Here is a 22,014-nt window from a genome sequence, read left to right as displayed (position 1 = left end):
CGCCCCCCACCTCGCTGCTGGCCAATGAGAGCCTGCGGGGCTCTGTCGGACAGCCTGCCCAGCCAATTGGAAGGCCAGCCTCCTGGATCTCAACGGCCAGGATGCGGGGCCCCGGTTGAGCGATCTCGCTCATATCCCCCTTCCTGGGCGGGGGGACTTCAAGCAAGGAGTGGGGAGGGGAGGAAGGAGGGCGAGGTTCCCGTTACGTGTTCTCCCAACCCCGAGTGGTCCTGGAAGTGAAGACCAGGGAAGGGGCCTGGGGATGCGCATCCAAAGCCTCACCCTTGCTCCCGCCCCAAGATGCCCCCAACTACACTCATCACACCAGACCGCCCCCAACCAATAAGCTTGCGTGGGGTAGGGGTGGGGGGAGTCCTTAGGTGTTATCAATCAGAGCAGCTGCCCAGCATCTGAAGGATCTGCTTTGGAAAACTTCACTGGAGGCCTTCCCCAAGCCTCTAGCCACAATTAACCATTTGGCACCCCGGGCTTTTTTTTGTTTTTTTCTCGAAGGGGTTTTAAGTTGGCTTGTAAAACTACCACGGGACAGTAGATAAGGGACTAGGGATGAAGGAAAACTAGCAAAAACAAGATGAAGTTAGGGGTGAGGACAATTTACACACGGTCTATGATGCAGTACGCAATTGTTTTAAGGGGCCACAAATTTAACTGAGTCTTACGGGAGCCAGCGAACAGGAAAATGTGACCACTTGGTTCACAGTCCGGAAGATCTGTCGCCGTTGCTGCTGCTGCTATGGATTGCCACCTTTGGGTCTGACGGTGCTAACCAGGGAGAGTGGATGCTGGGGCAAAGAAGGAACAGTTGGTGGATCCAGGGACGTTTGACCTGGGAAGACGGGCAGGAAAGATTCACGCGCACTGGAGAAAAAGTTCTCAGACACTGAGACTGAAATCAGACACTTAGACTTAGAAATTGATCTTTTAAAAATAATCGTTCTCAGGGATCCTGGGTGGCTCAGTCGGTTAAGCATTTGAATCTTGATTTCAACTCAGGTCATGATCCCAGGGTCATGGGATAGAGCCCATGTCGGGTTCCACACTGCGTGTGGATCCTGCTTGGGATTCTCTCTCTCCCTCCCTCTCTGCCCCTCCCCTGCTTGTACTCTGTCCCTCTCTCTCAAAATAAACATTTTAAAAAATATAAAAAAATAAAAATAATGGTTCTCCAAGTGTGGTGCCTGGATCAGCATCACCTGGGAATTCATTAGAAATGCAAGTTCTCGAATCACATCCCAGACCTACTGAACCAGAAACTCTGGGAGTGGGGCCCAACAAACTGGTTTGATAAGCCCTCCAGGGGATTCTGTTGCACACTCAAGCTTGAGAGCTATTGGGATAAGATAATGGTAGGATTTATGATTGCATGGTAGTTCTTAAAGTGTGACAGCCCCCCCTCCCCCCCACACACAAGCGCAATCAGCATCCACTGGGAATTTAGCAATGCAAATGATCGGGTTCCACCCCACCCCACCCAGTAACTGTTTTACACGCCGGTCAAATGATGCCATGGAAGCTAGAACTTGAGAAGCAATGCTATATTTGCTTGACCACTGGGAGAGTTTCATGTACTCTAGGGGTACCTGTATCCCTGGTTATAAAGCCTGCTTTATACATCAGATGTGAGGACAATTCTTTGGATTTCTACTCACTGATACAGCGCTTGGTTCATAGTAAGTGCTCCGTACTCGGGAAGTGTTTGTTGAATGAATTAATTTAATACTGAACAGCAAGCCTGCAGAGATGGGATTCGAATCCGCATCAAACTGGCCTTCATTACACGGACCCGAGGGGACGGTATATACTTCTACTGTCCAAGGTGCCGCGTCCATGACCATTCTCCCTCCACCCGGGAGGTGGCGCTCCGCGGCGGCCGCGCAGGCCAGGCTGGGAGGCGGGACTTCCTGCCTTCGAGGGAGCACTTCCGGCCCGGCCCGGAAGACCGCTAATACCCGTGGTGGTGCCGTTCCATCTCGGGCGCTGGAGTCGGGGGGTAGTTTGCGGGCTCCCTCGTGGCGCTCGGGTTAGGCAGGTGTCCTGCGGAGCTCCAGGTCGCCGACGAGCACAGCGGGACCCGGGCCACGTAAGTGCGCGCGCCGCCCGGACGGCGGGGCGAGGGGAGTCTCCGGGCTGCGAGCGGAGCTCCGGCTTGGTCTGTGCGCGAGTCCGCGAGCTCCACGCCGTGTGGCTTTGGGGACAAGTTCCCCAGGCGCCGCACAGGGGGCTGTCAGCTCCTGCCTCGGGGTGCGGTGAGGATCCCACAAATGCAGCGCGTGGCAGCAGCCGTCCGGCACACAGCGGTTCCCGCGGGGCCTCTGCCGGTCGGAGGAGAGGGCGGGAAATGAGGCTGCCTCGTCCGGGGGGGGGGGCTTTTCCGAACTCGTGGGCTCCACCAGCGCCCTCTGCCTGCCTGGGTTTGTTTGAGGCTGTTTGGATCGTTTCCCGTCGTTCATTTCTGGATTTGTTCTTTCAATTTATGTGCACGAATCGCTACTGTGGAGCGTATACCGAGGCACTGGGAGGAAGTGAAGTCCCTTCCCCATGGGGGCTGTTGGAGCAGTTTTGAATCAAATAGCTTCATCTGTAAATATCTAATCATACATCGCAGTGCGTGCTCTGGAGAAAGTGCAGGGTGTGGGGGGTGGAGAACCTGCCCAGGATTTTGTAGGTGGGTGGGAAGGATGCTGATGTTGATTCTCAGCGGAGAGATGGGTGTACGGTGAAAGGCAGTACGGCGAAGAAATCCCTAAGGAGGTCAGTGTGCTTGGAGCCCAGGCACAAGAGATGAGCTAGACGTGAGCTGGGGATGTGTTTGGAGACGTGCCCACGCTGGTTTATCGGGGATGCAGCCCCCTCTGGGAGGCATGGGTACTCCCTAACTGCCTTCAGGACAGAAGGTCCCATGGAAGCCAGTGTTTTGCCCAAGGGTTCACTGAGCCCTTCTTTGATTCCCGCCACTGCCCTCACCTGTTCTGTTGTGGGAAAGAGGAGGACGGCAGCAGCCAGCCTCGGGAACCCTGCCCTGGGAGGGCTCACAGTCTGGCAAGACTACCTAGAGTGAGGCTGATGTGCCATGAGAAACACATATTCGTTCATTGGAGAAGCGTTTATCGGCGCTTCTGCGTGACAGGTGTTTTGCATGCGATGCGGGGGTGTAGGGGGATTACAGAATAAACCCGTAAAACGCAGTGGCAGTTCCAAGGGACAGCTTGTATCTGGCACAGCCCTTTGACGTAAATCTATTTTTTATAACTTTTATTCTTTTGACATAAATTTATTTTTTAATTTTTTAATTTTTTTTTTATTATTATTCATTTTTGAGAGACAGAGGAGTGCTAGCAGGGAAGGGGCAGAGAGAGAGGGAGGCACAGAATCCGAAGCAGGCTCCAGGCTCCGAGCTGTCAGCACCAACCCCGATGCGGGGCTCAAACTCACTAACCACGAAATCATGATCTGATCCGCAGTCGGACGCCCAACTGACTGAGCCACCCAGGCGCCCCAAGACATAAATTTATTATTAATCAACACACAGTTGCATTTTCTGCAAGGTACCGTACCTGACAGTGGGAAGACAGATGAAGAAGACTCCTTGGCTTTGGGTGAACTTGACTTGGTCTTGGGAGCGTAGCCTGGGATGTAGGGTGTGTAGCCTGCAGATGTGTGGTTGTAACACGTGACAGCTATGGTACAAGCTGACCCCTGGCCACCTGTCTGACTTCATCCCCTCCCGTGCTCCTCGTTTATTCTGTGGCCTCCCTAGTTGTTTCTCACACTTTCCTGCCCCAGGACTTTTGCACATGTTGTTCATTCGGCCAGGAGCCCTCATCCCAATTGTCTGCGTGGTTCTGTTCCTCGTCATGTTCAGGCTGTGCCAAATGCCACCTTCTGAGTGAGGCTTTCACGGGCTGCCATCACCTCCCTCATGGTTGGTTGGTCGGTTGGTTGTAATAGAGCCCTTACTAACATCTGGCAGGAGGCTACATGTTGATTTTTCTTCATTATCCACCTCTTGAAATAAAGCAACAGTCCTTTCGGGGGACTCTTTACTCTCCCGGGAACCCTGCAGGGCGCTGTCAGATTCAAGTCTCTGAGAAAGCTCTCGACGCGTGGTTCTTGTTTTCCAGGATGGACTTCCCCGGCTCGCTCCCACCCACGTTGTTTAGGACCGGCCCCCTTGGTGTGAGTAACACCCCTGACCTGTCTTTCATGTGTAGCTGGAGAGACGCGCTCACCCTGCCTGAGCCCCTGGCCCAGAACTCCCAGGTGAGGATGGCGGGGAGAGCCCCGGCAGCAGCCCCTCCACTGCCCCCCTCCTTTTCCAGCACTCACACCCACCGTCAGGATGCAGGGTGGCTTTGCATTAGTGCACATGTGCCAAGACACAAATCTGCCACGCAGAACCTCGCCTTGGGGTTATAGAGGACGCCCTACTCTCCCCAGGGGGTTTCCTGAGCAGGAGCTGTCGCCTCGCTCGTCCCCCGCCCCGCTTAGTTTTTCCCACATTTGCCCGGCAGAGGCTCACTGATGAGCCCCTCCAGGGCGCCGGGTACCTTTTTAGGCCCTGAGAATCCAGCGTGAGTAAGTCACATACACCCCCTGCTTCTGGGACTAAGGGTTCGGCTGAGTGAGAACAGACCAGTGGGGGAAGGATAAAATCATTACCGAGTGTGATAAGGGCTCTGCACCAGCACAGTGGGGATGAAGGGGGGCGGGGCAGGGGTGCGTGGGAAGGGATGAGGCGGGAGGGAAGGAGAGGCCTCTGGGACCGGAAGGACAAGGCTCTTTGCCTGGAAGCCCAAGCCATCTGGCTCCCACTCGGAGACAGGCTGCCTAAGGATTATGCCAGGCGGGCGGGCCTGTGGGCTCCCCAAGTAAGTAACCGCGTGGTGTCCCGAGCAGAAGCGAGAGTCAGGCGGCACTCGGGTCACCGGTAGTGGCACGGGGGCTCCTTCTTTGAGAGCCAGCGCGGCTGTGGGTCAGAAGCGCAGATTGGCCCCAGGCTCCTGGCCTTTTTCTTGGCTAGCTGTGTCCTGGGGCCAGGCTCTCTGTGTCTCCATTTCTTCACCAGTAAAGCGACGGGGACTGTTGTACCAGTGAGTTAATAAGTGACACATGCCAGCGCCTGGGACCGTGCTCACCGTGTTGTTGTCGGGCTTGTGTTTCCTCAGAATGGGGTGTCGTGCACGGCCACAGCCCCGCTCTGGGAGCCAGAGACCCCCGGGCCCCTTCCCTTGCTGCCTCCTGGTCCCGGTAAGGATCTTGGTCCTTGGGGCTCCCTCCCAAGCTGCTCCCATGTCACTTCTGCCCCCCGCCCCCCCACCCACAGGCCTTCCCTCTGGTCATCTGGGACGCCTGGCCCCACCTCTGGGCCCTTTCTGGTTCCCGAGACGAACCCCTTCCCCAGCCTCACTGTTCCCTCAGATCCCTGGGACCCTGAGGTGACCGCCCGGGACCTGCTTTTCCGGGGAGGTATCCCGTTCCGAAGAAAGCCCCGGGCCATGCTGGATGTGACGGAACAGGTGGGTAGGCGCACGGTGGCCAGTGCCGTGTGGCCGGGGCTGTGCTTAGTGACCTGGCCTCCTCTCCTGCAGCTCAGCCGCTTCCTGTGGGACCACGGGGACATAGCCTTTGCGCCCCTGGGGAAGCTGATGCTGGAGAATTTCAAACTAGAGGGAGCACGGGTGAGTAACCCCGGTCCCACCAGGAGAGAGGCTTCCCCGCTTCTTGGGGTAACGTCAGCTGTGCGAGCTTGACAAGGCCTTTCCACACAGAGCCATTCTAAGAAGAAGACAGTGGTCAGTGTGAAGAGTCTGCTCCAGGACCTCGGTGGACACCAGCCCTGGGGGCAAGTGGCTAGCGAGAAAGGCCGGGCTCAGTAGGCCTCGCGGGGGGAGGGGGGTGTGTGGGGGGGCGGTGAAAGGAGCCGGGGCACGGACGTAGGTTTCTGTCACGGCCGTTTCCCCTGCCCCGTGCAGTCATGAGCCATAGTCCACACACAACTGCAACTGGAAGTGGAAGAGCGAATTCGGTTCACGGACTGCAGGCATGGCTGCATCTGGGTGCTCAAGTAACATTAATAAGGCTCTGTCTCTTTTTTTTCTCATCTGCTTGGCTTTGCTTGGCTTATCCTAGACGAACTGTTTCTAAGTGGCAGTGAGAGAGCTTTTGATTCCGAGGAAGAAACCCGGTATCTTTCCTGGGGCACCAGCAGAAGTTCTGGGAAGGGGGTGGTTGGCCTGGTCTGTGGGTCTTGCTTCTCTAGGAGCCAGTCACTGTAGCCAGAGGTGACATGTGACCACCCTTGCAGTGTGCGGGGCGGGGCAGGGGGGGTGGCGGGAATAGGGTCCTTTCCCCAAGGAAGAGATTCTAGGTCGATGGAAACCGCACCTACTGGCCTGGCCTCCCTTGGGATGGAACCTAGCCTTCCTCTCTGTCACTGCCACTGCCTCAGCCTCACCCTCCTGCCGTTCTTTTGTCCCCAGGTGTCCCTGGGCTTCCCTCAGCTTCCGACAGCGCCGGTTCTCCATCCTCGGGGGCCCTGTCCTGGGCACGTCTGTGGCCGGCCTGCTGGGGGAGCTGCTGCATGAGGAGCTGGCCACGCGGTGGGAGCGGCTCCTCCTGGACGACGCGTTTACCGGGGGCGCGTTGGCCTGGGTGCCCGGAAGGACGCCCCAGGTGGGACAGTTGGTCTACCCTGCGGGAGGCGCCCTGGACAAGCTGCGTATCCTTTCCCGCCGGGCCAGAGGGCTTGGAGGCGGCTCCCCGTGGGGCGAGAGATGCCCCCGGCGTGGTCTCAGGGCAGGATGTCGGGGACTCGCGGTGACCAGAGCTCACACACTTGTCCTTAGCGAGAGGCCCAGATTTCCAAGAGGTCAGCGTGGCCCCAGGTGGCGACCCCCAGGCCCTCGGCGACCCTGGCCACATCCAGCTCCGAGGGCCTGTCCGGCAGGTGGTGACCCACACCGTGCAAGGGGAAGGTGAGTCCCTGGGACGCCCCCTTCCTCTGTCCTTTCCCCCTCACTGACCGGCCTGCTGCCTGACCCTGACCCTGACCCTCTCCACCCCTCAGCCCTGCTGGCTGTCCGGTCTGACTACCACTGTGCCCTGTGGAAGGTCAGTAAGCAGGGGCGCCCCGCCCCCCTCCGGGTGCTGCAGATCGGGAAGGGGGCCACGGGGATCAGCCTCAGGTGAGGGGCTCAGGCGGGCTGGTCTGCGAGGGGGTGGGCGTGGGAAAGGGGAGGTCAGCTGACCCCAGTTGTGCCCCGCAGCCCTCACCTGCCTGGGGAGCTGGCTGTCTGCAGCCGTTCGGGAGCCGTCTGTCTGTGGACCCCCCAGGATGGGTATGCCCCCTTCCTGTGGCAGTCCTCTACCCCGGCGCGTCCTGGACCCCGGGCCGTGTCACCCCGCTACCCACCCCCCCCCCATCAGCCCCCGTCCCCCCGCCCACGGCTGGCCCGTCTCCCCAAGGCTGCAGCAAATCTACAAGGACCCCGAGACCCTTGTGTTCCGGGACCCCTCTCCCTGGCGCTGGGCAGACTTCACGGCCCATCCCCGGGTGCTGACCGTGGGTGACCGCACTGGAGTGAAAATTATCGACACTCAGGTGAGGGGAGGGGACCGGCACCGGCACAGCAGGGGGACAGAGCGGATACACGGGGGAGGGCAGGGCCGCGGAGGGGGCTTCCCCAGAGGGCCACTGGTGGGGGGACTGTCAGGGGTCTTGCCGCGGCCCCCCGCTGCGCCGGGGAGCTGACCTGGGTTCTTTCCCCAGGGCCCACCCGGGTGTGGTCTGCTGCTCTTTCGTGGGGGGGCAGAAGCAGCGTGCCAGAAAGGGGAGCGCGTCCTGCTGACCCGGTACCTGGGGGGGTGCGGCCCCGAGCCCCTGTGGCCCACGTTCCATCTCATCCTGACCCAGGTGAGCGGTCCCTTCCCTCCTCCCCCTTACGCCGTCCCAGAGACGATGGTCAAAACAGGAATCACAGAGACGACACCCCGGAGACTCTCCCGACGAGTTGATGAGCCCCTGAAATGTGCTGACCGGTGGGTGGGACCTCCCCGCGGGGAGGACACTTCTGAGCAGAGCTTTAAGGCAGCCCCAGGGATGGCCCAGGTGAGGGAAGAAAGGTGTGCGGTGTCACAGGGCATCTGAGATTCCCCCGAGGGCCCGCCGCCCACACCCCCCAGGACTCTTGGGGTGTTAGTAGGTGTGTGTCGAGTGTAGCTTCCAGGCTCGGGCGGGCTCGGGAAAGGCCCAGTGGGTTCCTATGTGACAAGACTCCTCTGCGCCTCTCCTGAGAACCTGTCCCTGTGTGGCTCTCGGGGTGACTGACGCACCCGGGAAATGCCTCCCATAGGACGCTAGCCAGGGGTGGGGGGAGAGGCGGGCAGGCAGCCACAGCGCTGGGTCACCTCTGGGGCCTCGGCTCATCTTGAGAGCCGGGATACATGGGGGACACAGAGCTACCTGTCTCATCAAACACTTCTCTCGTGCCTCAGTCGCATGCCCCCTTCGGTCATGGGCAGTCACCCATGGCCCCCTGGGTCTGGTCGCATCCCCTCGGTCGCAGTGCCCCTTGGTCGCAGCCTCCCCCATATTCACCCCAATCGGATGCCCCTGCAGTCTGGTCACGTACCCTTGGTCGTGTCTCCCCCCGCCCCCGATCACATACTCAGTCATAGCCGTGGGTCTCTGTTTCTTGTCGCCCCCAGTTCTCGCTCTACCTGGTGGATGAGCGCCTCCCCTTGGTGCCCCTGCTGAAGTGGAATCACGACCTCCCCTCCGCCCCCCTGTTTGCCCAGCTGCTGCCCCCGCCCCAGCCCGGGCACGCACAGCCGCTGCTGCTGGGGGGCCAGGGCGGGCACCTGCGGCTGTTGCAGCTCGCAGGTGAGGGGCCGGGCCGGGCGGGGCCGGGGGCAGGGGCGCAGGATGATGGGCGGCCCCTCAGCTCCCTGTCCTTCCTCCAGGAACGGGGGCCTCCGCTCCCCGGCTGGCGGGCCCCCCCCAGTCTCTCCCCTCCAGCAGCGACTCCCTCTCCGCGTTCCCCCTGCTGGAGCCCAAGAGTCAGTGGCGGCTGCAGGAGCGTCTGAAAACGCCAACCATAGGTGCGCTGGGGCAGGGGAGCCAGTGGGGGTGGGGGGACTGCACCCTCCCCCCCTCCCCGGCCCTGGCGTCACCATCACTTCCATCTCCAGGTCTGGCTGCCGCGCTCCTGCCCTCTGCCTCCGCGCCGGTCCTGTTCCTCTTCCAGCTTTCCGCGGCTGGGGATGTCTTCCACCAGCGCCTCCGCCTCCAGGCGGAGCCCGGGCTCGCCTCCGGTGCCCCCGTGGCTTCCTGGACTCCCCAGGCCACCGCCCGCTGCGGCCGGTGGCTGAAGGCCCTGCTGGAGGTACCCCTGCCTCCCCCCGTGTGGGCAGCACCCAACTTCTCCCACCGCCGTGTGCTAGGCTGCGTGGAACCGCGGCGGATGGAACAGAAGGTGCCGGAGGGTCTCCGTGCGGCCATGGCCGAAGGGCGACTCCTGCTGCGGAGGGACCTGGGCGCCGCACCCTCTGCGGAGCCACCCCCTGCCCCCGAGCCAGGCCCCGAGGACGAGCTCAGTACGCGTTTGGAGGCAGCCTGGGAAGGCCGGGCGGCCGCCTGGTGGGAGAGCCAGCAGGGCGGGAGCTCGGGGCCCGGGAAACGGCCCCAGCGGCACAAGCGCCGGACTCAGCTGTCCAGCACTTTCTCCTCGCTCAGCGGCCGCCTGGACCTGTCGGACGCCACCAGCCCCCCCCGCAGCCCAGACCGGACGTCCCCTGAGGCCAGGCCTCAACCACCGGTGACCCCGCCCTCCCAGGAGCTGACCCAGGAGCCGTGGGCTCGGGGTGTCCCCTCGGAGAGGCAGCAGACGCTCCGGGACTACATGGCCAAGCTACCGCTCCGCGGGGACCCCCCAGGAGGCGTCTCCTCACCCCTGTCCCAGGCCTACGGCATCCGGGCCACCCCCTCCGGGCAGCAGCCCCTCCAGGATGGCTCAGCGGAGCGGCCGCTCCGAAGGCACACGCTGGGAGGTGCCGCCGTGCCCTCTTCCCAGACCTCCAGCGTCTGGGCCACCCCCTCCAGGCAGCAGGCGCCTGTCCCCTCGGGCTCTCGGCCGAGGAGGAAGAAGCCCCGCATGGGCTTCTGAGGCCCTGGGAAGCTGCTCCCCCACCCCGAGAGCCCTTCTTCTCCGACAGCTGCCCCTTCCAGGCTGAAGCCCAGGAAGTGGAGAGAACAGTCTCCAGGGGGCAGACCTTTCTGCTTCCTGGAGGTCACGGGACTGCAGGAAATACCCCAGAAATGATCGGGAGCCAAGTCAGAGCCACGGGGACAGCAAAATAGTTGTTTCTCCCTGTTTATGCTTTTGCTCGAAGATCCTTCCCGACCTCACGTTGCAAAGGCCCCGGTGGTCCCGTCGACCCGTGCAAAGCCCTGAAGGTCCGTGTTGTTGGGATTCGTTCCCTGCAGGGGACAGTGTTGTGCTTAAAAGCAGGGGCCCCGTCGACATTGTGGTCACGGTGCGGGTGCCTCGCCGTGCTCAGGGAGGCTGCTGGTGCTGGTTAGTTGGTGTTTGTTGAGCAGTTTCAACCAGGATCTAATGTTCTCTAGGGGGAGACACTCGGTCCCGCGTTGAGGGATTGAATAAACTCGGCCGCTGAGCCCGAGCCCGGCAGCGTCCCCTTGCGTGGCTTTTGACATGTAATGCGTGAATTGACGTCCTCCGAGGCATGTGGCTCAGTGAAAGATCCTGCTGTCCTGGGGGGAAAGGGGCCCCCAGAACGTCACAGGACACCAGGACTTCACCCAGATTTCTTATCACACGTGAGGAGGAGACTGGTCCTTTTCTCGGGGCACCTGAGGGAAAGGCGCACACGACTCGCACAGATTAAATAACACCCTGACTCGGTGGGTCCTGGCGTGTCCGTAATGCTCGTGGGAGACGTGCGTGGTTACACAGTTCACACCGTGGAGGATGGGGGGTGGAGGGGGGCGACACGTTGTGCTTTTGAGTGGGACTGCGGCGCCGTCCGCACTTGGGGGGGGGGGTGCCGGCATGGGGGGAGCCGGGCGCCCGGCGCCCTCAGCAAGGGCAGCTCTTTGGAAGCAAGGGGAGCCCGGCCAAGGGGGGGGCTGCGCCCACGGGGGGCCCTGGTCACGGGCTCACCGTCCCCGTCGGTCTGGGGCGGAAGGGTCACCTTGGGGTTCAGTCCGAGCCAAATTCAGTGTCCTCGCGGCCTCCCGCCTCGGGCTCTGCGAGCTCCGTCTCCAACCGTGGCCCATTCTTCTCGGCGATGTTTCCTAGTCGGGAGAGAGGGAACTGTGTTCTCTGGAGACGTGGTCCACCCCCACGTCTTCCCGCGCGTGGGCCTTGAGGCAACCACGTGAGCTGGTGTCGGGAAGGGAGCCTGGCAGGGGCGCCTGGGGCCCTCGGTCGGTTAAGCCACCGGCTCCTGGTTTTGGCTCAGGTCGTGATCTCACGTTTTGTGAGTTCAGGTCCCGAACCAGGCTCTGCACTGACAGTGCGGAGCCTGCTTGGGGTTCTCTCTCCCTCTCTCTGCTCCTCCCCTGCTCTTGTGCGTGTGTGCGCGCGTGCTCTGTCTCTCTTTCCATCTCGAAATAAATGAATGAACTTAAGGAAAAAAAGAAGAAATCTGGTTACCAGCTAGTGTTGGGTGAGAGCAGGAATCGTCTGGGCTCGACAGAGACCCGGTGACAGTTCCTGAACTACTTACGCCCACCCTGTTTGCCTGTTACCCGCTTCCCCAAACATGCGTTTCCCCGGCCACGTGTGGGGGCCCCCGGCGCCAGGCCAGGCTGATGTGTTGGTCTGTGACTTCACGTGCCCCGCCCAGCCCCTGGGCGCCGCCCCCTGCCTGCCGAGCCTCCCTTCCCTGCCGGCACTACGCCACTCGTCCACGCGGAGGACGCCACTCTCCGGCCAGGGGTCACCCTCATTTTGTCCCAAGCTCCCAGCTCTGGTGTCCCCAGACCCCGCCCTCCCTCGGAAGCCTGGGTCCGGAGAGGCCGAGGATCCGGCGGGGAACGACACAGGCTCCCCAGGCCCCCGGAGACCTGCGTGGCCTTAAGCAGCCCCGGAGGCGCCCGCTTGCCCGCCCAGGAGCGTGTCGGCTCTGCGGCCGTCCGCCCAGGCCAGCGAGTAGCAACGTCAGAGCCACACACGGACACGATCTGCAGTGGTCTCCGTGGTCTGTTGTGATCGGCCCTCTCCAGCCCGCCGGCCGCCCTCCCTGGGTCTGGGGTAAGCGGGTCGTGTCCCCACCATCCGAGCCTCGTAGGGTGCCGTTACCTGGGGGAGAGGCTGAGAGTAGGCCGCTGTCCCCGTCCTCACTGGAAGGGGGCGGTGCGGTGTCCCTCCGGCAGGTTGGGGGCGTCGGTGGTTGGCCTGAAGGTCCCGCGTCGTAGAGCTCTTGAATCAGTGGGCGTGGGGACTCAGCGTCCCTAAGACTTGGGGTTTCCAAGACCCTCTTTGCTGTTGCCGCTTTCAGTATGCCTGTAAAGGGCGTCTCAGCCTTCCTCGAGGTGTCCTTGGGGATTGCGAATATGTTTGAAAGGGTATCTGGGATGTTTTCCAGCTCTGGGAGTGAGGAGTAGTCCAGCTCAGGGTCACTGTCGTCACTTGAGCTCGAGATGGCTGTAACCTTTGGAGCGCACGCCTGTTGAGAGAGAAAAGGCGCGTGAACGTTTCTGCTTTCACGATGGTCACGGTCAAATGCCTGGCGCTGATTCTGCTCTCTCGCCGGTCATAAAATACTGTCGTCACGCACAAGAAAGGCGTGCGGGAGCCCAGCACCGTGCCCTCGGGCAGTCGGGCGTCAGAACGGATGCCCTCGGCCAGCCGTCCGGAGCCCCCGGGGCGGAGCCGAGCTCCCCGGCAGGGCCGCGGTCCTCTGCACCTTCTGTCGCTGTGCGGCCACGCTCGCCTTGCCCGCCCTGTGCCTGCCACGCCAGCCCTCCCGGGGCTCCAGATGGGCTCCGCTCTGAGCCTCGGCCTCGGGCTGCCATACGCTCCACCCGATGCGGCCCCCTGGGGACGAGGCCCCCACGGGGACTGTGGTCTCGTGGGTGTTTCCTTCCTCCGTGATGAGCTCCTGGACGGAGACGGTGTCTCACGCTTTCCTCTCTCTCGGGCCCCGGTGATGCCGGAGGGAGGCGGCTCCGGTCCACCTGGGGGAACCCATCCTGCCCTGGACGCTCGCCTTCCCCGTCGGAGTGTCGCTATAGGACGGACGTCCCGAAAGCGAGCGTACGGTACCCGAGAAGGACAGAGACACGTGGTCAGGTAATTATGTACGAGAAGCAGGTACTGGACGTCGTGACACAATGTGCCCTCGGGAGGACCTCACAGAAGCGGGCGACGGTGGCAGCCGCCCTTCCTTTGGTGAGGGACGGCCGAGGGCGCGGTGCCGCGGCACAGGAGCGCCTGACTCGTGCCAAGGGGCCGTGCCCCGTAAGTGACAAGACTGGGGTGACGTGACCCGAGGTTCGTGCGGGAAGGCGGGGCTGATGACCTCGTCCTGGCCGTCCAGAGGCTCGCCGGCGTCCTCGTCCTCCAAGTCGGGCAGGTCCTAGAAGAGCAGAGAGTCCCCGTCACCAGGCAACGCGCACACAGGGGCGGCAGGGGCGTGCGCGCGGCCCGTGGGCCCGGGTCGTGAGCCAGCACCGTGCGCGGGAGAAATGAGGAAGGACCCGACGGGCCACCGTGCACGCTCTCACACGCGCGTCGGGAACCCAGACCGCAGCACTGACGGTGACCGAGGTCTGCGGGAATGGCTACCTCTTGCCCCGCTTCTCTGTGGCTTTAGAGACACGGCCCCTTCGTCTGGGGAAAGTGACGGGGCCCGAACCCAGTGCACCACGAGTGTACCGGTTTCTCACTCCCTTCCTCTGTCCAGTGGGGATGATAATGGCACCTACCACCTCGCAGAGTTTTGGAAGGTTCAACCAGTCAATACACACGCCTTTGAGACCAGCGCCAGGCAGAGTAAGAACCAGAAGTATTAGCCATCTTCCCGTATACAGCTGGTTCTCCAATTAATCCTGTTTTGTTCCTCAGCATCCGTAGGCTCAGAAAACTAGAGACCCACTCTGGACGCTGACCGCGCCGTTTAACTCTTACTGACTCGCGTGCAGTTGTGAGGTTGGCCAGGAAGGAGGCAGGGGCAGGCGTAGCTGTGCGCATGGGTTTAAGCTAAAGGGACCCACTCGTGCCCAGAGAGGCTGTCTGGTGGGCATGGAAATAAAAGGGTGAGAAATTCCTCCCCACCCCTGCCCCCCCCACCCCCCAAACACACTTCCTAGGGATTGTGACAAAATGTGTGAATTCCCACGCTTCCCGTTCCTGCGGGCCAGAGCATTTACGACCGGTCCCCAAACGGAACGTCTGGGAGAAGGGGTGTTCGCAAGGCCAGACGGGCCCTCGGTCAGGAAGCCGGAGCGGCCACGGGCCAGGACGATGGCATTCGCCGCTGGCTGGACAGCCGTCCTCGGGGGAGTAGAGGCTCCCGTGATAAATGTCACGTTCTCCACAATTCTGCATGAGGCTAGCGGGATGGGATTGCTTTGCAGTGTACCACCCGGGGAAACCTCTGGGCCAGCCCGGCTCAATCTCGACCGTGCCCGTGTACGAACCCCCGGGGAGGTCGTGTTAGAAGGCAGGTCTGGTCACGAGGTCCGGAGTGAATCCTAGCCAGCTTGGGAATGTCAGGCCTGTTGGCCGCAGAGCGCGCTTTGGGGCGTGAGGGTTTTGAAGGTTTGGATGTGATCTAATAGCAGCGGTCAAGCGGACACTTCTCTCCAGATGCAGCTCGTTACGTACATCGATGAAGAGCTTCTCCTTTGCCTCCGATTTGGTGGTTCCCAAGTCTTCCTCTCCATCAAGTCCCGTGCCTAACGCACCCTCGGTGGCCGCAGTCTGGGGGGGCGAGTCTAAGAACAGGCACAGAGTTATTAACCTTGGGGCTAGTTGCACGCGCGGTGGTCGGGCTGACAAGCCCAAGAAGAGGGGGAGGCCAGCCCCTGGGACGGAAGCCGCGAGAACCCCCAGACGAGGACAGGGCTCTGTCTAAAGCAGAGGGGAGAGGAAAAAGCCGCCCTCTTGCTGGAACTCGGCAGCGACTCCGGCAAGATAACCGTACCAGCCGGTGAGCGGCGCGGAATACGCAGGCGCCTGGGAGGAGGCCCTGTTGGGGCCAGAGATTTATCAAGGAGATGAAGGCCGACTGGGGAGACGCGGGGGAGGCAAGCTCGAGAGTCCAGGGTCCCGGCCCTGCCCAGGAGGGGCTGAGCCCACCACCCACTGGGACCGCCTGTCCCCGGTCACGGCATGAGTGTCAGGTGCCCGCTGATAATGTGGGGTTGCCGGGACCGTGGAGTGGGGATGGGTTCCTCTTCCTCCTTGAGGCTCCTATTCTCCCAGGTCCCCTAGGCCCTATCCGTGGCCCCCAGGCCCTATCCATGTCCCCCAGGCCCTATCCGTGGTCCCCCAGGCCCTATCCATGTCCCCCAGGCCCTATCCGTGGCCCCCAGGCCCGACCCGTGGCCCCCAGGCCCGACCTGTGGCCCCCAGGCCCGACCCGTGGTCCCCCAGGCCCTATCCGTGGTCCCCCAGGCCCTATCCGTGTCCCCCAGGCCCTATCCGTGGCCCCCAGGCCCGATCCGTGGCCCCCAGGCCCGATCCGTGGTCCCGTCCTCTGCTTGCTCTTGAGTCTCATGGCCGCAGGAAGTAGACATCAGCAGCTCAACTTTTCTTGTCACACTTAGGTCCAGTTTGGCTCAGAGCCACATTGGACACCGATTTAGCATGAGACGAGGAGGCGGGCAGAGGGTTTCTGTGGCGGCCTCTGTGGATGGCCCCGGGCTGGCCCTCTGGGCCTTCGCTCACTGGGCCTGGCGGTCACGGTCTCCATGTGGCCATCCCTGTGGCTCGCGGAGGAGAGCCGCAAGCTCCTCCGTACTTGTAATTACTGCCATGGTCTGCCTCCCCACCCGGCCGGCCCTTCCTCCCACACCCCTTGTCCTGTTCATGGCACTGTGGTCGTAGTCAAGGCAGGGCCAGGGTCCTTTTGTTTCCTAAGCAACGATCTGCTTGGGCATCGTTCCGGGAAAAGGTGGGGCCGGGAAGAGACGAACAATTATTGGGCGCATCGCTTCCGCACCGTGGCAGACAGACCGTTTTCATTTCACAGGGGCTGAGACAGGCTCAGAGAGGTTTTGGGGTTTGCTGACGGAAGGGTCGGACGTGGCTTTGATCGCAGGGTGTCTGCAGAAACAGCACCGCTTTGCCTGCACGCGGTGTGTCTCAGGGAAACGCGGGTCATTCTCAGACCGTTTTCGTGACCGCCGGGACGCAGCGGACTCCTCCAGGGAGAGTGTAATTCGAGGCGGAAGGTGCCGCATTTCCACAGTGGCAGTGACGGTGGGTGCTGTGCCCTCCGCTCTCCCAGCGGCTCCCTCTGCCCCGAGATGCAGGCTTCCGGTGGGGCTGGGGCAGTGACTCAGGCGACCATGCCCGGACCTCAGAATCTGCACGGGAAATTCAGCAGGGCTGGTCACGTGGTTGTCTCTTGGTTCCCTCCATCCTTCAGTTATGAAGCAAGACTGTCTAACGTAGGAAAGGTGAACGGAAAAGCAGTTTTCTAAGCATAAGGTTTTTCTGTTTAGATTTGCCTTTCCCAGGGCTGAGTCGTTTGACTCAAAGTGGAAGGAGGATCTCCGCGCTCTGCCAGCCCAGCTCCCCTCTCAGGATGGGCAGGGGGCACAGAAAGCAAAGGCCGTGGCCCTCAGCGGCCCGGAGGGTCAGCTTCCCCATGTGGTCACGCCTGTGTTGTGCCTTTTAAATAACAAGGCCTGTCATATGTCCACCTGTGGGAATCCTGGGGAAAAACCCTTCTGGTAGACCTTCTCTTCGAGGGAACAAAGATGACCAGACCCTGGGGTTGACAGCCGCTGTCCGGCAAAGCCAGGTCGTGGGCATACAAAGCAGCCCGGGTGTTTCCCAAGGGAGAAGTTATTCAGAACAAGTCCTGCTTCTTAGAGAAGCATTCCAGCCTCGTGGCAAAGTCTGAAGAGCGGTGACCGGCGTCTGAAGAGGGGCGAGCTGAGCACCAGAGAACGTTTTCTTTCCCTGACCGAGGCCCTTCAGATGTAACTCATCCCTGGGAAATTCTTGGGTCTCAGGCACAGCAGGAACGGCGTGTCAAAGGCGAGGCTGTGAGACGGGTTTTTCCGACGTTACTGAAGACGAGGACGTGGCTCTAAATCCCCGTGGATGGTGGGGCGGTATCGGGGGGCGGGGAGCAGGGTGGGCCTCAGCTGGGTGAGTCGTCGAGGCTGGTCTGCTCTGTTCAAATCCTTTAGCCGGAAAAGGATTCACCCCTGCCTGGCACTCGGGGGTGTGGCCCTGCCCCTCTGGCTGTATCCTCGATGGTCTGGGGACAGGGTTACTCCTCGGTCTCTCCCAGACCCTGGGGACCTTCCTTCTGGGATCCCTGTGTTCTGGTCAGACCAGTTCAACTCCCCGAGGCTGCTCAGGGGAACAAAATGTTCCCCGTCTCTCAAGGCCCTATAGATGGGGCATTTTCCAGGTCTGGCTCCCTTCACCAATGCCACAGCCATAGGGCAGTGTCGCGGGTGAGTCCGGGTTTATCTGCTAGTTAAGCAGGACCCAAGGAACGCGGCCGGAACCTGCCAGGCGGCCTGCTGTGCCCAGATCTGCGTGATTATTTTTTTTAATTTTTAAATTTTTAAAAAAAATTTTGAGAGGGAAATTTAAGAATTTCAAATTTAAAAATTTAAGAGAGAGAGAGAGCATGCACAAGCAGGGTAGGGGCAGAGGGAGAGGGAGACAGAATCCGAACCAGGCTCCAGGCTCTGAGCTGTCAGCACAGAGTTGGACGCGGGGCTTGAACTCGTGAACAGCGCGATCATGACATGAGTCGACATTGGACGCCTAACTGGCTGAGCCACCCAGGTGCCCCAAATGATTATCTTTTAGATATAACGGATTCAGTAAAATACACCTTTCGTGTTTCCCCCATGTCTTTTGACCTTGTTTACCAGAAAATGCAGTTATGGCCCCATTATGTTCCCATGGGCAGCGCTGCTCTAGAAAATGAGACATGTATACTTCATCCTAGAGACACAGAATCAGAGGAGGTGGAAAGTAGCCCGGGCCCCACAGGTGCGTGGCTCAGAGGCCATGGTCCCCAGGGACGCATGGGTCCCCGAGGGCGCACGCGTGTGGCTCTCCGCTCCTTACCTCCGCAGGCAGCTCCGGGGGCGGCCGGCTTCAGGGTCTCCTCCAGGGGTGCCCCCCCTGGCCCCTGGCCTTCAGTGGCTCCGGTGACGTCCACGGGCAGCTCCCCCACGAGACCCGACTTTTCCGGGAATAGCTCATCCTTGGCCTTGAAGCTTTCCCTGACAAACAGCTCCGTTTTCTGCCGCCGCCCTCCCTCCTCACCAGGCTCTTCCTTCCCTTCCTCGGTGGCATCCACGTTGTCCTTCTCGTCTGGCACCGGCTCCTTCCCTGAGCAAGAGAAGTCCGCAGGTGAGCAGGAGACCTCCTGGGGGGACGAGATGGTCTAGACGTCTCGGGGACACGCAGCGAACTGTGAACGGGGCGTGAGCTCAGGGGACTGTTGGGGACACCGCAATGGTGCCCATGAAAGCGAATCAGCGGAGCTAAGGGTCCCCAGAGGGGCCACTCGGTGCACCGTCTAGTGGAACGGGACACGGCCTTGAAGAAAACAGCTCAGGAGGCTCTGAGGAGATGCGCGCGGGAGCATTTGGGTTTCCGGACTGTGGGGTACTCTACGTCCAGATGGCTCAGCACAACAGGACTCTCTCTGCGTGTGCGTGTGCGTGTGTGTGTGTGAACATCGAACACCATCCAGTCTAAACGGACACAGCTGTTTGTTTCCCTATTCTTTAAGCTTTCCTGAAAATTTGAGAACTACCGAAATAAAAAGTTTGGATAAGGACAAAATACTATAGGAGAATGTCTACCTCGTGGAACATATGCTAATTTCCCACAAGAGACAGAAAGCAATAGAATCGTGCCGTTGTTCTATAGGAGCACACACGGGTTCCATGCATGGGGAAGAGCCACGAGGTCCTTCCACGAAATACTGGGTGGTTCTTCCCGCACTTGTTATTAGCGCTGCTTTTCTGCTTTCTTTTTTTTAAAGCTTATTTATTTTGAGAGAGAGAGAGAGAGAGTGTGTACGCAAGTTGGGGAGGGGCAGAGAGGGAGAGAGCATCCCAAGCAGGCTCCGCACTGGCAGACGGAGCTTGACCCGGGCTTCCATCCCACCAACTGTGAGATCGTGACCTGGGCCGAGATCAAGAGGCAGATGCTCAACCGACCGAGCCACCCACGGGCCCCACTTTTCTGTTTTCCACGTGTGGGTGTAATTGGGTGAAACACAGCAAATGTCATTTAAAACCCCCCGTGGGGACTCCAGCCCCTCTGCTGGGTACAGGGTGAGGAAGGGGGTTTTTATTTATTAAGGTGCCTTGATGACCGTCCCTAGGCTCCTGCAGGCTAGTGTCGGGCTTGGGCCAGCACAGACCCAGGACCAAATCCTGGCGGGGGCATCAGGTGTGGGCAGGCGACTCTGAGTCCTGGATTCGGGCCAGTACGTTAGGGAGGCAGCAAGGGGGTCATTTACACCCAACCGGGGAGTGGACAGAATCTCAAAATCGGGTGAGAGAGGTCAAGGCGAGGAGACAGATTCTGAGATCCTAGAATAGGCCACAGGGTCTTTGGGGCCAAGAACCTTTCCCAGGCCTGCTCTGGTCCTGACAGGCCAGGAGTAGTAGCTTTCGAGCAGCTTTCGAGGGCTGAACAAGTTTCATACAGGCATCCAGACTGTCAGCTCTGGTCCGAGCGAACCAGAGGGAACACGATCTGTGCCACGGAGAAAACGTGCTTCATTCCCAGCTCCCAGAACTGCGTTGTCAAGGTGGGACATGAAAAGGAATACGGTACGGATTGTGCTCCCTCCCACCGGGAGGAACCGCGAAAACATCATGCCCGGCGACAGAAGCCAGAGGCAACAGGTCGCATCTTGCAGAGAGTTCCACATATATGAAGCATCCAGAAACATGGGCAGTTGTCGGGGGCTGGGGGAGGACGGAGAGGGGAGTCCCGGCTCACGGGTACAGGCTTTGGTTCCGGGGTGATGACAATGTTTTGAAACTAGACGCAGATGCAGGTTGCACAACGCTGTGATTGTGCTAAATTCCACCTCAAAATGATTCATTTTAAACCGTTATGTGAATTTCATCTCCATTAAAAAAAAAACAAACAAACCAAAAACGGTCAAGGGCCTCTGTGTTTTTCCATGGTGATTTGCACAGAAGGCCTGTCTCCCGCCTGGGGCTGCCCCTCCCTGCCTGGACCTTTTGCCACGCCCCCTCCCCCCAGGAGCCACCAAGCTCATGACCCCTAGCATCGCTTCCATGACAGCTGTCTGCTGCCTAGCCCACCACCTCCTGTCCCCTGCCACGTCCAGGCTGGTCTTCGAGGCCCTTTTGCCAGGATGTCACCCAACCTAGCTAACCTTGTAGGGTTTCCTAATTTACAACTTAAGTCTAAACAGAGGTGCCCGGCACCCCTCTTCACCTCGCCAGGGCCGCTGCAGGCTGTGTGGAGGGGTGGAACCGCACGCTGTCCCTGCTGGGATCTGTGACCATGTCTGCGTGCGCACCGTGTAAGCACGCGTGCCCGTGCCTGGCGTTGGTGTGCAGACACCTATTGACGCCCCCTCCCCACAGATGGGCAGAGGACGATCTGTGTGCAGTGAAATAGTGGATTTCAAGGGGCAATAGAGTAATAATAGACAACCTTAGTATCCGTCTGACTGAGGTATGGGATAAAGGCACTGACTAAGCCCGGCGTACAGATGCTGGCTGATGTTACTGCTGTCAGCGGCCCTACACGCGGGGCGCGTGAAATTCATACAACTCCATGTTGCTTTGATATGGATTCGGTGTTCATTTGTGGTAGACGGAGTAATGGCCCCACAAAGGCGTCCACATCCTAATCCTAGAACGTGTGAGTATGTGACCTCGTGTGGTAAAAGGGACTCTGCCGAGGAGATCAAGGACAATGGGGCGATGATCCTAGATGATCCAGGTGGGCTCGATATCACCACATGGATCCCTAAGAGAGGGGGGGCAGGGGAGTCAGAGCTGGAGAGAGAGTTGAAGGTCTCGCAGAAGAAGATGGAGGAGGGGCCACAGGCCAAGGGACGTGGGCACCTCTAGAAGCCGGAAAAGACGAAAGAACAGATTCTCCCTGGGAGCCTCCAGAAAGCCCGCAGCCCGGCCCACATCTTGATTTTAGTCCCATGAGACCGTGTCAGACTTCTGACGTACAAAACTGGGATCATAAGTGTGTGGTTTTAAGCCCCTACATTTATGGTTATTTGTTATGGCAGTCATAGAAAACCGATGCATCATTTATATTGGAAAACTAGGCTATTTTAACACAACTGTGCTTTCACCACTGGGAAGAGCTGGGGGCAGGTGGGTGAGGCGCCACATGCACATGGACCAGAGAGGTGTGAATGAATGGTCAAAAATAAATCAATCCCGGGGGCGCCTGGGGGGCTCAGTCAATTAAGCATTTGGCTCTTGATTTCAGCTCACGTCACCATCTCACAGTTGATGAGTTCAAGCCCCACAATGGGCTCTGCACTGACAGCATGGAGCCTGCTTGGGATTCTCTCTCTCGCTCTCTCTGCCCCTCACCCTTCTCCCACACACTCTCTCTCTCAATAAATAAACATTAAAAAAAAATCACAGACTTGAAAGACCAAGTTCGCCAGCCCAGATCTCTCTCTCTCTCTCAATAAATAAACATAAAAAAAAAACCCAGAGTTGAAAGACCAAGTTTGCCAGCCCAGATCTCTCTCTCTCCCTCTCTCAATAAACAAACATTAAAAAAAAAAAAA

General features: G+C 60.0%; 2 protein-coding genes across 4 annotated transcripts in view; one reads left to right on the top strand and one right to left on the bottom strand.

The window, feature by feature from the left end:
- The first annotated feature begins 1,952 nt into the window (after positions 1-1,952).
- TAF1C (TATA-box binding protein associated factor, RNA polymerase I subunit C) lies at positions 1,953-10,938 on the top strand. 3 transcript variants are annotated; one of them, XM_040443228.1, is made up of 15 exons: positions 1,953-2,101; positions 4,143-4,281; positions 5,187-5,268; positions 5,440-5,537; positions 5,610-5,699; positions 5,790-5,863; positions 6,501-6,739; positions 6,879-6,995; positions 7,088-7,205; positions 7,287-7,358; positions 7,486-7,621; positions 7,934-8,128; positions 8,728-8,902; positions 8,983-9,120; positions 9,211-10,938. In XM_040443228.1, the coding sequence occupies exons 2-15, from the start codon at positions 4,144-4,146 to the stop codon at positions 10,182-10,184; spliced, it is 2,646 nt and encodes an 881-aa protein (XP_040299162.1). In that variant the 5' UTR covers positions 1,953-2,101; position 4,143; the 3' UTR covers positions 10,185-10,938. The 3 variants fall into 3 exon arrangements, with proteins under 3 accessions (XP_040299162.1, XP_040299161.1, XP_040299163.1); XM_040443227.1 differs by having other exon boundaries at positions 7,790-8,128; XM_040443229.1 differs by lacking the exon at positions 7,934-8,128 and adding an exon at positions 7,790-7,933 and having other exon boundaries at positions 1,956-2,101.
- Positions 10,939-10,947: 9 nt separating this feature from the next.
- DNAAF1 (dynein axonemal assembly factor 1) overlaps positions 10,948-22,014 on the bottom strand; it is a 22,946-nt gene continuing 11,879 nt past the window's right edge. The window contains exons 8-13 of the mRNA XM_040443419.1: positions 20,065-20,179; positions 18,315-18,636; positions 14,874-14,983; positions 13,567-13,623; positions 12,345-12,711; positions 10,948-11,335 (exon numbers count right to left, since the gene is read on the bottom strand). Coding sequence (XP_040299353.1) covers positions 11,241-11,335; positions 12,345-12,711; positions 13,567-13,623; positions 14,874-14,983; positions 18,315-18,636; positions 20,065-20,179 — 1,066 coding nt within the window. The 3' untranslated portion in view covers positions 10,948-11,240. The remainder of the gene's footprint in view (positions 11,336-12,344; positions 12,712-13,566; positions 13,624-14,873; positions 14,984-18,314; positions 18,637-20,064; positions 20,180-22,014) is intronic.

The sequence above is a fragment of the Herpailurus yagouaroundi genome, unplaced genomic scaffold (genome assembly GCF_014898765.1).
Source record: "Herpailurus yagouaroundi ecotype Mexico unplaced genomic scaffold, PumYag 190, whole genome shotgun sequence".
Classification (NCBI taxonomy): Eukaryota; Metazoa; Chordata; class Mammalia; order Carnivora; family Felidae; genus Herpailurus; species Herpailurus yagouaroundi.
The sequence above is the reverse complement of the archived record's forward strand: the minus strand, read 5'-3'. Positions and strand labels throughout refer to the sequence as shown.

Excerpts from the sequence above, each read along its gene's own strand:
- TAF1C (XM_040443227.1), top strand. The coding sequence starts at position 4,144 with ATGGACTTCCCCGGCTCGCTCCCACCCACGTTGTTTAGGACCGGCCCC. Across the intron at positions 7,206-7,286 it reads GCCACGGGGATCAGCCTCAG|CCCTCACCTGCCTGGGGAGC; the intron begins GTGAGGGGCTCA and ends TGTGCCCCGCAG. Across the intron at positions 9,121-9,210 it reads TCTGAAAACGCCAACCATAG|GTCTGGCTGCCGCGCTCCTG; the intron begins GTGCGCTGGGGC and ends TTCCATCTCCAG.